This window comes from Pan troglodytes, chromosome 6 (assembly GCF_028858775.2).
Source record: "Pan troglodytes isolate AG18354 chromosome 6, NHGRI_mPanTro3-v2.0_pri, whole genome shotgun sequence".
NCBI lineage: Eukaryota > Metazoa > Chordata > Mammalia > Primates > Hominidae > Pan > Pan troglodytes.
Genome location: NC_072404.2, coordinates 123,525,713 through 123,542,212, shown reverse-complemented (window position 1 = coordinate 123,542,212; position 16,500 = coordinate 123,525,713). Strand labels below are relative to the sequence as shown.

General features: G+C 39.5%; 1 protein-coding gene across 51 annotated transcripts in view; it reads left to right on the top strand.

The window, feature by feature from the left end:
• Positions 1-8,338, top strand: part of NRCAM (neuronal cell adhesion molecule) — a 314,922-nt gene extending 306,584 nt beyond the window's left edge. For 50 of the 51 annotated variants that reach the window (XM_024357607.3, XM_063813833.1, XM_009453893.5 and 47 more), the window contains one exon: positions 5,842-8,338. In XM_024357607.3, the coding sequence (XP_024213375.3) occupies positions 5,842-6,079 (238 nt within the window). In that variant the 3' untranslated portion in view covers positions 6,080-8,338. The remainder of the gene's footprint in view (positions 1-5,841) is intronic. The other variant, NM_001034162.1, reaches the window with a different exon arrangement.
• Positions 8,339-16,500: the final 8,162 nt, after the last annotated feature.

Below are 16,500 nucleotides of genomic sequence, written 5' to 3'. Positions count from 1 at the left end.
ATTATCACAGATTTACCTGCTGTTGCCGAATTTTACTCAGTAGGATTTAACAGATGTGCACACTTCTGAACAAAGTGCTATTGAAAAACAATTTGAACTCCCTAAAAATTTATTCTTAGGGAAAGAGAAAGGAAAGGATATATTCCAATGATTTGTCTGCCATCATAAAACTAAGAGGGAATGAAATGTTTTATGTTAGAATTTTTTAAAAATTTTTCTAAAATGCCCACTGTCTCCTCTGTTATTTTACAGTGAACTCATTCTGCCAGTATTTATGAGTGCCTACTGTATGCCAGGCCTTGGGAATATTCAAACCAATAGAATTTGGTCCCACACAGGGAGTTTATAGCCTAGTGATGGATGCAGGGAAGTAAAAGAACAATGACCAGAGTGTGAAAAGTGCTATGAAAGAGATATAACTAAGGTACCAAGGGAACAGAAGCAGGAAGTTAAAGCCAGGTGGGCAGCATAGGAGGAGGATGGTACAGGGAGTCTTCCCAGGGGAAGTCATGCAGTTTTAGCATTGTGATAGGAACATTTCTTTCCACTGCACAATGATCCTGATTCATGAATCTAAGTATCAAGAATATACTTGATATTGTATCAATACTTGTATACTGGATACTTTGTAGGTGCATATATATATATGCCAGCACTGTGAATATGATTTATATAATATGTATATATTTTATTTTGAAATCCATTCAACCTTTGACATCCAAAACTAATAATTAATGTCTGATACACACCATCCTTAAACTTTCTCATTAAAATGTGAATGAATTTTTACCTGTTTTGTAAAGCTTTGAATACTACTGCTGCCTACTCCATTAAAACTTGATTAAAATCAAGGTCTGCTATGTGTGTGTGTGTGTGTGTGTGTGTGTGTGTATATATATATGACTTTTAAATCATCTTCTATGACTTCTTGATTCATATCATTTGGGAAACTCTCCTTTCATATTTAAACTTGACATGGCAACTTCACTGAATACAATGTCAAAAAGTTATTTACTATTTCATTACAAAATTCATCTTGGAATTGAAAAAGGCAAGCCCTCATACTGTGCTTCTCATAGAGTCATAACCACTCACTACACCTGGAAAGTTCCGCGTGTGTGTTGCACAAGGTATTTCTTAGGAAAAAAAAATCTCTCTGAAGTAGGGACCTGGAGTGGAGAGAAGAGATGTGATGGGAGATGGAAATGTATGCTTGTTGAACACAAACCCAGCACTGTGTGTATGACTTATATAATTTTTTCTCATTTAACCGGATTCTAATTATTGAAGTATATGATATTATATCACACCACTTATTAAAGACTGGTCTTCAAAAGATCTCACTGCCTTTGAATGGCTTTTCCTGGAAAGACTCTGTTGGAGGAGGGAGAATCCCACTTCCTTCTCTTCTTTCAAGCACAGCCCGTGTTGCTGTTGATTCTCTCCTCCACCACAGCCGTTAAGCTGGCATGAATGGATGTTTTGGGGGAGCCCCTTCTTGGCTGGTCATTAATGATAACTGTTATGATTTTGTATGTAAAAACCCACATGAATCAACAAGCAAATATTATAATAAGAGAGTTTAGTAATGTTGCTCGACACAAAATTAACATAAAAGTCTTATATTTCTATGTATCAGCAAGCAATTGGAAAATAAGACTTTAAAACTTATTCTAGTTATGATCGCATAAAAATATGACATAGGAATAAAGCTAACAAAAAGATCTTCCACCAGTTTCAAGACCCTATATTCCATTCCATTGGTCAATCTGTCTATCTCTGCACCAAGACTATACTGTCTTAATAATATAGGTTTTAATAAGTCTTGATATCTGCTAGGTCCAGTTCTCTAACTTTAGTTGTCTTCTTCAAGAACCTTTTAAATATTCTTAGCCCTTTTCATTTATTTGTACATCATAGAATCAGCCTGCCAAGATCCACATAAAAACCTGCTGAGCTGTTACTGGAAATAAATTGCAGCTAAAGGGCAATATGGGGAAGGTTAACATATTTACTATATTTGAGTCTTCTATCCATGGATGTAGAACATTCCTCCATTCATTCAGATCTTCTTTAATAACTCTGAAAGTTTTATTTTCTTCGGAGGTCTTACACATATTTTTGTTGGATTTGTCTTTATATACTTCATGTTTATGGTCTCATAAATGGAATAATATTTTAAATTTTATTTCCTAATTGTTTGCAAGAACATAAGTAGAATTGGCTTTTATGCTAATCTTGTATCAAGCAACATTATTAAAATCTCTTTATATTCTAACATTTACCTGTAGATTCTTCTGGATTTTTTATATGCACAATCATATCAGTTATGAATAACGATAGCTTCCTTTCATCTATTTCTTTTTCTTATCAAGTTGCTTAGGACTTTTAATTCAGTTTTGATTAGAAGTGGTGATAGCAGCCATCATTATTATTATTTCTGATTTCAAACAAAGTTTTCAGTGTTCACCATTAAGGATGATGTTTACTTTAGGTTTCTTGTTGCTACCCTTAATCAGGTTAATGAAGATACATTCTAGTCCTAATGTTAGGAATAAAAATACATTCTATTCCTAATGTTTTTATCATGAATGGGTGTTGAGTTTTTTCATATACCTCTTTCTAAATTTACTGAGATTATCATATTTTTATTTTCTTCTGCTAAAATGATGAATTATATGAATTGATGTTTTAATGCTAAAATAAGCCTGCATTCTTGGAATAAACCCAACCTGGATATGAAATATTATCTTTTTCATAGATTGCTAAATTTGGTTTGGTCATGGTTTGTTTGGGGTTTTTTCATCTATGTTCATGAATGAGATTAGCCTGTAGTTTGACTTTCTTAAAGCGTTCTTATTGGTTTTAGAAATCAATGTTATACTAGCCTCAAAAAATGATTAAAGGAGTGGTTCTCATGACATATTCAAACTTTAATATCTCAAAATGGAACCATTGATTTTCCCCTCCCAACATGCTCCACTCCATAGTAACAGTACTTCCAAGCTTCCTGTTGCTCAAACCAAAAATCCTGGCACCATCTTTTTCTCTGTTATTCCATATCTAACCTATCAGAAAATCCTGTTGGCTCTACCTTCAAAATATGTTCATAATCTGAGCATTTTATACCACCTCCAGTGTTCCACTCTGGTCCAAGTCACAGTCATCTCACTCCTGGATTATTGTAATATTCTCCCCTGACTCTATAGAGCAGAGGTTGGTCAACTAAATATTTTAGACTTTACAGGCCACGCGGTCTCTGCTGCAACTCTGCAATTCTGCTATTGTAGCACTAAAGCAGCCATAGACATTATGTGATAAATGGGCGTGGCCTAATTTTACTGTAGTTTACCAACCCCAGCCCTCTAAGGTAGGCTATTCTCAACACTGATGGCAGAGTAGTGCTTTTAAAATATAAGTCACAGCATGTCACTTATTCTTTGAAAACCCTCCCAGGGCTTCCTTTCTCACTCAGAGTTAAAGGCAGCATCCTTACAATGTTCCACAAGCCCTGATTTAGCCGTGCCACTCCCCTTACTTAACTCCTACTTCTCTCTCTCTCTCTCTCCCTCCCCCCAGCCACACCAAGCTCCTTAGTGTTCCTAGAACCTGCCAGGCTTCCCCTCACCCCAAGACATTTATACTGCTTGTTACTCCTGCAGGAACTGCTCTCCCTCCAACTATTCACCTTGCTAACTCAACTCTTTTAAAGTTGTTGACCAGATATTACTGCTTGATGAGGTCTTCCTGGACACCTTATTAAATGCCAGCTCTCCATCCCTTCTCCAACACCTTCTGCAGTCTTTACTCAGCTCTATACTTTGCATAGTGCTAATCCTCTTCTGACATAATATATATGTAATTTTTTTTATTATGTTGATTGTTAATTGTATTTTCTTCCACTAGAAATAAAGCCAGTGAGGTGAGGGTTTTAGTCTGTTTTGTTTGCTGCTATATTCCCAGTGCCGAGAACAATCTATCTTAGAGTAGTCACTCAATAAACATTTATTGGATGAAGGCATGGGTGAATAGATGGCTAGACCAAAGAAATGCCACAGATGACAAATTTCCAGCAGTGTATTCCTTGGGACACTAGTTCTACAGAGCAGAATAAGACTAGTCATTGGAATCCAGGTGACAAATTCTGCCTGTTATTGAACTCTTCAGCTGAATTAACTGTCACACTGAAACATGAACTATATTTCACAAGAAGGATTTAATAATTAAACCCCAGAGATGTTGTGTAGGCTATTTTCATAACAGGTTAGACACTCAATGCTATGTCCTCTGAAATGCTCACAAACACAGACCACCCCAAGATGATACCTCTCCAGTTGTTTATTAGCAGTGGTGAAAATATAGTTTATTCAGTTTGCAATAAGAAATTGTGTATTACTGAAACAGGTTGTTTTCAGTGGCATATGCCAGTGTCATATTATGCTAGCATTATTTCCCAGTCTTGAGATTTTCTTCTTGGAGAAAAATTGAAATCCCTAGTAAAAGTTATTGTCAAAAGAGCCAGGATACTTGTGCATCTTGAAATGTTTGTATCTTGGCTCGAAAAAAAAAGTCACTGTCTGAAACAGAGGGAGCAGTAAAGTCTTAGCACAAATTGCTAGATTAAATACTGCAGCCAGTGATACCTTTTGTATGTTAAGGCTTTTTCATTTTTACATTAGTAAAAATGTATATGTTTCCTATTTTGCCTTGCATTTTTGTTCTTTGAAAGAAAACAAAATGTTAGATCCTGTCATTGCCTTTTTCTATTTTTTTCCCAAATGTTACCTATTAAAAAATAGGTCAATATGCATAACTAGTTATTTGACCGTATGGGTGAACATTCAAAAACATAATGATTACTCTTTGTCTTCCAGAAATTGTGCTTATGGGTTCAACAGAGAAATAAGCAAAAATTATAATAATGGAATCTTGTGAAGTCGTATTAAAGTACACTCCTCAGATTCCCATCCAGTATAGTCAGGCTGCATAACACACAAGGAAGAAGGGAGCTGGGGGGTTAACATGAGTGTAGGAAGCATTTGCTATTACATGTTTGGAGTCATTCACATTCTTTAGAATATATTGGCATGCCATTCATAGTACAAATGTAGAGCTTTTAAGTTAAAGTGCGTCTCTTTCCAGATTAATAAATCTTTACTCATTAACTAAAATTTTTACCAAAAAAACAAAAAAATACTGTGTACTATCAGTATAAGGATTTTGCTTTTCTTCTTAGGCTGTTTTCATTTGTTTCTTCTGCATCCTTTTAATGGAATTTGTAGGTCTCTTGAAAGGTAAGGTTGAAGTTTACAGTCTGGCCTGCATTGATAACAAAATTATTTGAAATGCAGGATTTTGCTTCTCCTTCTGGCTCAGAAAAAAAAAATCCACATTTCACACTTAACCAAAATCATGCTCCATTCACAACCAAGGAATCAGAGATACTATGCAGTTTAACATACTAACTTCTTTACTTGCCATAAGCTTTTGCCTTTTTGAATTCAAAATAGTGATGATTTTTCTACTTTTCTGAATTCTTTCTTATTTAATGCTTGTGATTATTTCTGGATTGCTTTCAACTCAGGAATCAGAATTTGTCATTGAAATTAACATACACTATTGGGAGCCATCCACTCTACTGAAGACTTCATGATTCAACCATTTCTGCTCCTGATTTCCATTCCAACTCATCCTCGTCATTGGAGTCAACCTGAAAATTAGATTTGGCCAGAGAAGCCCAGGACTCCAAATGCTTTCTCATAATTTGCATGCATGGTCTTTAAAAACAGAAAATGTTACCTAAATGCCAATCTTGACAAAAATGTTTTCTCTTTCTTCCAGTGACGCAGAAGACCACAAGCCTTTGAAAAAAGGAAGTCGAACTCCTTCAGACAGGACTGTGAAAAAAGAAGATAGTGACGATAGCCTAGTTGACTATGGAGAAGGGGTTAATGGCCAGTTCAATGAGGATGGCTCCTTTATTGGACAATACAGTGGTAAGAAAGAGAAAGAGCCGGCTGAAGGAAACGAAAGCTCAGAGGCACCTTCTCCTGTCAACGCCATGAATTCCTTTGTTTAATTTTTAAGCTCTTTGCCAATATTCCATTTCTCTAGAATGTTTATCCTAAGCACTTGTTTGTCAGCCCTCTCATACTATGAACATATGCGTAGAGAGTATATTTTCTGCTGTATGTTAATATTATGAGAATAGTTACAGCAAAAACATAACTCAGTCAAATGATATGTTAATGTGAACTGGAATGCAAAGTGCATACTTTTTCGTTCAAAATGGGTATTCTTGATTTCCTCAGAACTGATAAAAAATAATGCAACATCACCAACAGATCCTGTTATTTCCTCTGCAGGATACAGTTCAATATGATGCATGAAAAATGCTCCACATTTAAAGGACATACCCGTGTATGTTATGAAAACATGGTTTGATACTTTGTTTATACTACCCTCAGCTGAACCCCTATATATGAATTCCGTTTTCATTGTCAAGAGTGTTACTGTAGTATTCTCTAGAACTTCAATGTCTTTGTGGACATTGTTGTGAAATTGGTGACTATGTATAGCTGTCGTTAGTCTTTTTGGGAGACTGTTAGGAACAGTTTGTACAGTATATACTTGCTAAATGAGTTCATTATGACAGTCACATTGCTGATGCTTACTGAGAACTATTACCTACTCTTGGCTCCTGTTACTCCGTAGGCTTCTTAATCTTCCAGGCATTACAGCAGCACAGTGTTCTACTTTTTACATCATTTCTATGTTCGGTTGTTTTTAGGCATAAACAATGTGTATTGCAGTGCATTTCGGCATTTGTGCCATACTGAAAGAATCAAAAACAAATCATCCAAATTAAATTTCAAACATTATTTCAGAGAACACAGGGCAAGACACATACAGTGCCTTCAGATATTAAGCATTCCACAACATCGTGCATTCTGTATCAGCTGGTCCAGTCCATTCTGGGTCCTAGATTACTGTCATTGTCTAAAAGTAACTTTTAAAAAGCAGAGTTCATGAAAACTGCAATGCTGGGAAAAGAAGGAAACATGAAAATAAAAATAAGACAGTTTATTTGAAATAGCATTTCCTCATAAGCATAAAAAGAAAATCTTTGTTGCCAACTGAAGCACATGATGATTTTGTGGTCCTTTATGGTTTCTATTACATTCAGTAAGAAAGATGTCAACATGCTAGAAAATTAATTTTAAAACTAAGTTATTCCAACACTAAAAGCATACAACAGCATGCCAACAGTAATATATTATTCTCCAAGACTTTACCTATGTAAGTGTTCAAAACTCTGCAGCATTAAACAACGTGTATGCAAATTGTTATGGATACATTTCAGAATCTAAGAAATCAGGCAAGTGCTTAAAAGGCCAACGGTCCAAGGGATTACATCTGCAGTTTAAAAAGTAAATATATATTCTATCGTATTCATAAACAATATCTATCAAACGGGTTACCTCCAAATATGAAAATCTATAACAACCTATGGTTGAAGGAATGCTCAGTTTCATTTGCCAATAAATTGGTTTCTCATAACTTGCATCAAGTTTAATTTTAAGTAAAGCTTTTTATATGTAGATATTTTGTTGAATTTGTAAATACACTTAAAATGTAGATGCTATATGCTTATAGGTGTTACATACAAATAAACATGCAATGTTTATGTTGTACTGTATAAGAGGTAAGCCAATTAATGCAGTGAATGGGATTGGAAAGCATCTACTTAAATATCTATTGGGTTCCCCCCTCCCCCCGCCTTTTTTGCTGTGAAACTGAAATAGTGAACTTTTCTACGTATTGACAGCAGATATTTCGATGAAATCTTCAGAGCTTTGCCTATGGGGCACAGTAGGCCTAGTAACCTGGCATGTTTGATATATGTAGGTAAAGCATAATTTAAAGTAATCCCAGGTAAAGATGGCCCTAAATACTTTCATGTCTCTATATTCATTTTTCACAGATCCACCTGTCTCTTGAAAATATAAAAAGACAAAACAGGTTTGCCTTGGCATCAGAGAGCACAAAGATTAAAAGTTACTTTAAATTTGCCAATATTTTGGGAGAACAATAAAACTACATTTTTTCCTCTTCCATACTGGTAGATGCGAAATTTATCTGTGCATGAAAGGGTCACTTCTGTAATAGTGCAACAGATTTGGTATTAAAAATTAAATGTGGTTTTAAAAGTTCCTCTCTCTTTTGTAATTTACGTTCCCAATTGAGTGTGAATGTCCAAGTAATGGTGTATGTAATGGTACAGGCAAATGTGACTGGATTTCCCTCAAAAAAGTAACTATTAAACAGTCTTGATCTCTTTGTGACTTTTAACTTTTTCAAACATATATTGCCTAATGTTTTAAAATGGTGAAAAATTTTATTTTTTACTTTCAAAAGGCTGTTCTATGCAGAGAAAATTAAAACAAAATATAAAACAGATCTAATAGGACATATCAAAAACATTTGAATGAAAAACAGGACTAGATATTCCCAGCCTTTTGAGAAAAGTTCAAGAAATCAGGTGGTGCCTCCTTTCCCAAAGCCTGGTTCCTGGTGTCTGCCTGGGCCCGGCGCTTCTCTTCTGCTTGCCTGGACTCTGCCCTCCCGAATCACAGGCGACTTAGATTTCTTAACTCTCCGGTCTGAAGAGGGACACTACAGGTATCGAATGTATGTCACCCTCTCCCTTCTCTCCACCCTCATGCTTCTAATCTTCTCAAACCCTTTGGCAAACAGCCAAGCCCTGGCGTGTTCCCATGTTCCACCACCTGCCCCTTATTCTCCAGCCCCCTAGTCCCAGCATCACACTGACAAGACCTCCTGCTGGCTCAGAGCTGCCCTCCTCCATGGTGATTTGCATCACATGTTATATAAGTGAAGCTTAAAGTGCTATGTAGAGCTTGGTGTTTCCACCTGGAGGGCATGTCTGTCACTCACTTCAGAACAGCACTTCAGGGCCTCTCCTCCCCTCTACAACGTCCGCCAAATTCACAATCCATAGTTTTGTCCTCATCATCAGTCCTGGGGCTCTTTAGCAAAAAGAGTCTGGAGAAATGCAATCTTGACCCCAAAAAGCATTGGTCCATTGATGGTATGAACTTTCTTGTTCAGATGGCTTACAACAGGCCTGGTTTACCTCTAATGGCTGGTTTTGTTTTGTTTTGAGACAGAGTCTCATTCTCTCACCCAGGCTGGAGAGCAGAGGCACTCACTGCAGCCTCTGCCTCCTGGGTTGGTTCAAGCAATTCTCGTGTCTCAGCCTCCCAAGTAACTGGGATTACAGGTGTGTGCCACCATGCCCGGCTAATTTTTGTATTTTTAGTAGAGACAGGGGTTTTGCCATGTTGGCCAGGCTGGTCTCAAACTCTTGACCTCAAGTGACCTACCTGCCTTGGCCTCCCAAAGTGCTGGGATTAGAGGCATGAGCCACCACGCCCCGCAATTTTGGAAAAGGCTTATGGAGGCAAGGGAAAAGAATATGAAGAATTCTTACCCAAATTAAGCAAATCCCTCCCGCTCAGGAAATTTTCCTACAGATTACCACCAGAGGGCTCCCCTGCTCTATGCAGTGTGAGAGAAACCTGCTTGCAGGAAAAAGTGGCCTCTGGACACAGTGCAAACCAGTTTTGATAATCAGCTTGTGATCTGATCATGCAAAAAATGATTGCCTGCTGCAACAGGGGAAAATGGGATTTGCAGCTTCCTCTGACGAGTCCACAGCATTCAGGGAGCAAGCATGTGTCCCTGTGAGCCTTGTTAAGCTTCTTCCTCTTAATGATTGTGGCCGGGGAGGTTCGGTATTGGGAGAGGAAGGAGGAGTGTGCCTCCTGGGTCCTACTAAGCATCCCTATCACTGCTGCAAGTCGGTAGGGATGAGGAGAGGCACGTCATTAAAATGGCATCTCCCTCTTCTCCAGAGTATGCTATTTTATCTGCCAATGGTTTGATGTTTTGTGATGGTATAGCACCCCCCAAAAAAGCACAGTTTAAGCACAGCGCTTTTCACTAAAAAAAAAAAAAAAAAAAAAAGCAAGAGAGGGAGAGAATACTACTTGAATATTTATACTAAATAAATAAATAGTTCCTAGGTGGAGGTGGAAAATTCACTGGACCGGAAAGAGATGGGGATTTGTCATAGCAACATAACCCCAATTACTTCAGGAAGCCCCCAAACCTGTGAAATTAACCTGTGCTCGCATCTGCGCTTGCTTACAGAAAGGAAGGCCAGATGCCAGTAACCATGAAGTAGCTCAGCAGTACTGCCCCGACCTGAATTCTTGCTTCATTACCATGCTAAGACCTCTGCCCAGGGGCCAGAAATGTACCTTGCTAGGCACAAAAAGTGCCAAGTACAAAAGACAAGACTGTGCACACTGTAGCGCCTCCTGGAAGAACCCACCTGTTTTCAGGAATCCCGCCCCAGTCTCCACCTACCTGCACTAAGAGCTCTTAACATCCCCCTTTACCCGCCCTCCTCCTTCCCCCACCACCACCTCCCCCTCCCCCGTTGCAAGAAGGTGCTTTGAGTATGAGCTTCCCTTCTCCATTTCTTTATTAACAAAGTTTCTGCTCTGCTTTACCAAGCTTGGTTTGGTTCTATTGGCCGAAACGGCACCAGGCAGGAAAATGACCCCTTAGTGTCAACCAGCCTCCCTGGAGGGTGGGAACAGATTCAGATTCCAGCTCTGCCATCAACTAGCTGTGTGACAGTATATAAATGAACCCCCTAATCTCCCACCTCTCCAAGCCTCTGCTTTTTCGACTTGAAAATGACAGCAGATGTTTTCAAAGGTATCTTTCTGCTTAGATCTTATGGTTCTTAATAACAAACCCCCCCCACACACACACACACAAATCTGAGCACCTTCTAGACCCAAGTATTTTGCTAATTTGGGAAGATACAAGATGAGCAAAACCAGATGTAGTTCCTGTTCTTATGTAGGCTGGAGGCTGGTGTGAGCAGACTGACATTGTCAAATACTCACTTAAGTGAATGTGTAATTCCAAACTGAGGTAAGAGCTATAAAGGGAAGGCACACCATTCCATAAGAGCAAATGATGGCAGAGCCCAGCCTGGTCAAGGTGGTCAGGAAGGCATTCTTCGGAAAAGAACTAGATTTGGGGGCATATTATAATTTCAGAATAATAAATGAGGAGTATGAAAACCTGAGACATTCAAGTGGAAATAACTAATAGGAATTGGATATTTGAGCTTACAGCTCCAAAGAAACTTCTGAGATGACAAGTAGCAATTTAAACAATGAGGCATGGATGAGATTGCCTAGGGAAAGAGTATAGGCAAGAAGGCTGAGGACTACAACTTACTCAGAAACTTCCAAATATAATAGACAGGAAGAGAAAAGACATACCTCTAAAGGAGACCAGTAAACAGGAGCCCGAAGTCAGGAAGAAATCAAGAGAATGTGTTGTCCTGGAAGCCAGTGAAAGAGACCATTTCAAGACCAGAGAATGGTTGATAATGTCACATTATACTGAAAAATCAAGCAAAATGAGGACTGAAAACTATTTCTTGGATTTGAAGACATAAAGGTCATCTAAGACCTTAGTAAAAGTAACCACCTGGAGTGTAGTTCAGATTGGAATGAGATGAAGAGTGAATAGGTGAGGAAATGGGGACAAATTCTGCCATTACTCATATGGGCAACCCATCAGTCCTAGGTACTGTTCCTTGACATCTCTCCCTCCATGATTATGTAGTCTACACATCTCACTCTGCCCACAGCCTCTCCACTGCCCCTCCGATTTCCATCGACCCTTCACCTTACCCCTTTTCTCCATCCCTCCTCCAGCACAGATGTTATAGTCCATATGTGAAACACTCCTGCTTTACATTAAACTCCTTTGGCCTTCTGTCTTTTCTAAACACCCATAGAGAAATTGTGGGACTCAGGAGCAAGTCTACTGTCTGCTTTCTCCTGCCCGCCCCTAGGGGCTGAGAAGATCAGTGTCACTACAGTTTTATAAATATCTTCAAATGGTTCAACTCTCAACACTGCCTAGTAGACCTGCTATTTTTCTCAGGGGAACTTACATTCTCACACTCAACAATGACTATGTCAAATCTTCTTCACTCTCCTGAAGGATTCAACCCTGCCCTCTCTCTCCACTTACTCTCACAAATCACTTTCTTTTTTTTTTTTTTTTTTTTTTGAGACAGATTGTCACTCTGTCACCCAGGCGGGAGTGTAGTGGTGTGATGTCAGCTCACTGCAACTTCTGCCTTCCAGGTTCAAGTGATTCTCCTGCCTCAGCCTCCCAAGTAGCTGGGATTACAAGTGTCCACCATCATGCCTGGCTAATAGTAGAGACGGGGTTTCCCCATGTTGGCCAGTCTGGGTCTTGAACTCCTGACCTCAAGTGATCCACCCGCCTTGGCCTCCCAAAGTGCTGGGATTATAGGTGTGAGGCACTGTGCCCAGCCTCACAAATCACTTTCTACAAAATGACCTTACATCATAATTCACTGAAAAGGGGGGTGGGAAGCATAGATGGGAATTTCCTCATCTTCCTGTTTGCCTCAATATTTTCTCATTCTCTACCTCTACCTCCTGTTAAGACAGAGGAGCCATCCTTCCTCCTAACGAGGGCCAGTCCCTCTACCTGAGCTGGCATCTCTCTCCTCTTTGGTGGGTTCTTACCCATCAGTTATTTCTTCTCCTGTTTAACTGGAGTGTCTGTTGACATTCACGCCGTTCAAGTCTCTCCCATATAAAACAAATGGACCATTGAAACCTTTGATTCCCACCCTACTTACCCCCTTCAGTTATCATCCTCTCTCCTCCACTTCATGGCTGAAATAATACTGGAAAAAGTATATGAAGATAATCACAAAAGCTACTGTTTGCCAGACACTACATCCTTTGTTCCTTCTATAGCCATAAAAATTTTCCAGTCTCACTCAGCCTGTCCTATGGACACTGTCTGTCTTCAACTGTAACTATTTAGCTCATTATCTCGGTGAATGACTTGACAAACTTTTTTTTTTTCACATAAGAGCTTCTCAGCCTGCACACTGAAATCACCTGGGGAGTTTCAAAACCCTAATACCTGCCCACCCACCCTCACAGCATCTTTATTGTAATTGTCTGAGACGTGGCTTGGACATCACAACTTGTTAAAGCTCCCCAGATGATTCTAATATGCAGCTAAGATTGAAACTAGTGTAAAGAAACAACTTGTTCCCACCCTATTGTGTGAAACACAATATTTAATGAACAGTATTTTGAATACGTTTCTTCCCACAGCCCATGTTTGATCTCAAATTCTCTCATATTCCTCTCACAGAAAACATATCTAGAGTAAATAGGCCCCTCATACATTGCTGGTAGGAATATAACAGTTTGTTGATTTCTTAAAATGTTAAATGAAAGTTTACCATATGACCTAGCAAGCAATTCCACCCCTAGGTATATGCCCAAGAAAAATGAAAACACATGTCCACACGTAGACTTGTACAGGGATGTTCAGAGAAGCATTGATCATAATTGGCCAAAAAAAAAAATGTCCATCAACAGATGAATGGATAAACAAAATGTGGCATAGCCACACAACTAAATGGCATATCTATACAAGTAAATGGAATACTATTCGTCGGCAATTTTTTGAAAAGCACTAACACATGCCAAAATGTGGAGGACCGTCAAAAACATTATGCTGAACTAAAGAAGCCATCACACACAAAAACCCACATATTGCATGATTCCATTTCCTTAAAATGTTCAGAAAATGCAAACTTCTAAAGACAACGGACAATAGTGATTGTCTGAGACTGGGAATGGGAACAAGGATTAACTGCAAGTTGGCATGCGGCATCTTACTGGAGTGATGGAAATGTTCTAAAACTGGATTGTGTTGATAACCGCACAGAATGGTAAATTTACTAAAATTCATTACATTTTATACTTGAAGCAAGTGAATTTATAATATGTAAGTTACACCTCCACAAAGCTGTTAGAAGAAACCATCACTAGGCTTACGTTTGTCTGAGAAGTGAATAGGCTATGCATAAATTAGGCTTATGATGCCTACACCATATTGTGGGGCACATCCCCTCCCAGCCCTCCTGTTTCTTCAGTGAAACACCACAAGAGCAGTGAAGCCTTAGCTGTTTGGTAGCACCAGCTTAGTATCGTGTGCCATCCTGTTTCTCTTTCTTAGCCCCCCACCCCCGAGTTTTTACTACCTGTCTTACTCCTTCCTGGTACCACCCTCATTTTTGCTCTCCAGGTCTTAAACAGCTTCCTGTATCCTAGCTTTCAAGGGGCAAGGGATTCCTCTGAGGTCCCTTTTATGAGGGGACTAATATCATTCATGAGGGCTCATGACCTAATCATTTCCCAAAGGCCCTACCTCCTAATACCATCACAGTGGGGGTTAGTATTTAATATATGAATTTGGAAGGACTTAAATATTCAGTCTATAGTAGTGCCCCATCTCAGTAAATGGCACACTTTGGCTCACGGCAAAACACCCAGGAGTCATCTTTTAAGCTCCCCACCCCTCCCCAACAAGTCCATTGGTCAATTCTAGAAGTCTATTTCCAAAATATATGTTGAACACATCACATTCTGCATCTCCGGCCTCCCACCTGTATGCCTGCTTCTCTTGCCCTCCTGTAAGCCATACTTCACACAACACAACAGGGTTGGCAGTCCTTTTCTTTAAAAAACCAGATAGGCCAGGCACAGTAGCTCATGTCTTTAATTCCAGCACTTTAGGAGGCCAAGGCAGGAAGATTGCTTGAGCCCAGGAGTTTCAGAGCAGCCTGGGCAACAATGTGAGACCCCCATCTCTACAAAAAAATTAAAAAGTTAGCCAGGTGTGATGGCTGGGACTTGTGGTCCTGGTTACTTAGCAGGATCACTTGAGCCCAGGAGGTCGAGGCTGCAGTGATCACTATTCATGTCACTGCACTCCAGCCTGGGTGACAGAGCAAGACCCTGTCTCAAAAAATAATAATGATAATAATAAATTAGACAGTAAATAACTTAGGCTTTGCAGGCCATTTGTTCTGTGTTGCAACTGCTAGCTCTGTCATTGTACAGCAAAAGCAGCCCTAGAGAATATTTAAATGAATGGGTGTAACTATGACTAGCCAGATTTACCCATGGGCCATAGTTTGCTAATCTCTGCAAAAGAAAGATTGTATAACTCCCTGTCTAAGATACTTCAAAGACTTCCTACTCCACTTACAAGAAAATCCAAATTTCTGACCAGAGCCCCTTGCTCCCTTCCTCCTTCCCACTCTGCTCTGGCCACATTGGCCCCCTTTCTTTTCTTCACACAGAAACTGTGGCCTTTCCCACCCAGAGGCTTTGCATTTGCTGTTCTGTCTACCTGGAGGTTCTTCCTCCAGGTCTCTGCATGGTTCACTCCTCATTCTCCAGGCTGCAGTAGAATAATGCCTCCTGTCACGTCTTGTCTACAAAGAGCTCCCTTCCTCTATTACTCTTTCTCACACACATGTCATGCTTTGTTTTCCTTATAGCAGTTATCATAGCCTGAAATTTGTTTTTGTATTTATTTACTCACTCACTGAGTGTCTGCATTCCCAAACTAGAGCTCTAAGAAGACAGGGGACTGACTTATGTCCACCGCCGCATCCCTCCTTCCTAGAAACAAATCCCTAAGACTTGTGTATTCTCTTCTTCTTTTGAGGATACTTGCTGAGTGCCTCATATGTACCAGACACTGTATAGGCTCACAGTTGATAATCAATAAATATTGCTGGAGTGAATTAAGGAGAGAATGCAACCATTCCCAGATTCTTTTTATATAAGTCTCACTGGGGTATGCATGCAACCATTTTTCCACAAACTTCAGCATTTTTAAAGCAATTCCTTTGACAAAAACTTCCCCAGACCACCAAGGCAAATGAGATGTCTTTCCCTTAGTGCCTGCTTTTGTCGCCCCTGTTTGTGGTTTCCCCTTCAGACCTGTTCTTTTCTATTTTCTCTGGGGGAAAAAAATGTTCTCAGTCCCTTAAAAAGAAAACACACCGTTTTATACAATGCCATCGGATACTATGAATAAAAATATAGGCATGCAGCAGCTTTGCATAGAAACACTGTGACCAAATGCTTTTTCAGAGTAAAGCATTGCTGCATTGAGTGGAGATACAGAGATATCAGAATAAGCAATGAAAAATGTAGCAGCAACTGGCATCTTGATGCACTCAATGAACAACTGACTTAGGATAAGAAACAGGGAGGGCATGATATGTGGAGAGACCACATCATCTTTGGAGGGGAGGAGACTCTAAAGAGGGCGATTCTGGTAACTGAGGTAGCATGAGAAGCCCATTTCATCTGCAGTGAACTACAGGAACTCTCACTGGGCAGATGCACTGGGGACCTGTGAGAAGACCCCACTCATCTCCACTGCTGTGGGGAAAGGCCATAGCACTGGCTGATGCCACCACAGTCCAAAAAGGCAGAAGTAGGGAAAGAAGCATTCTTC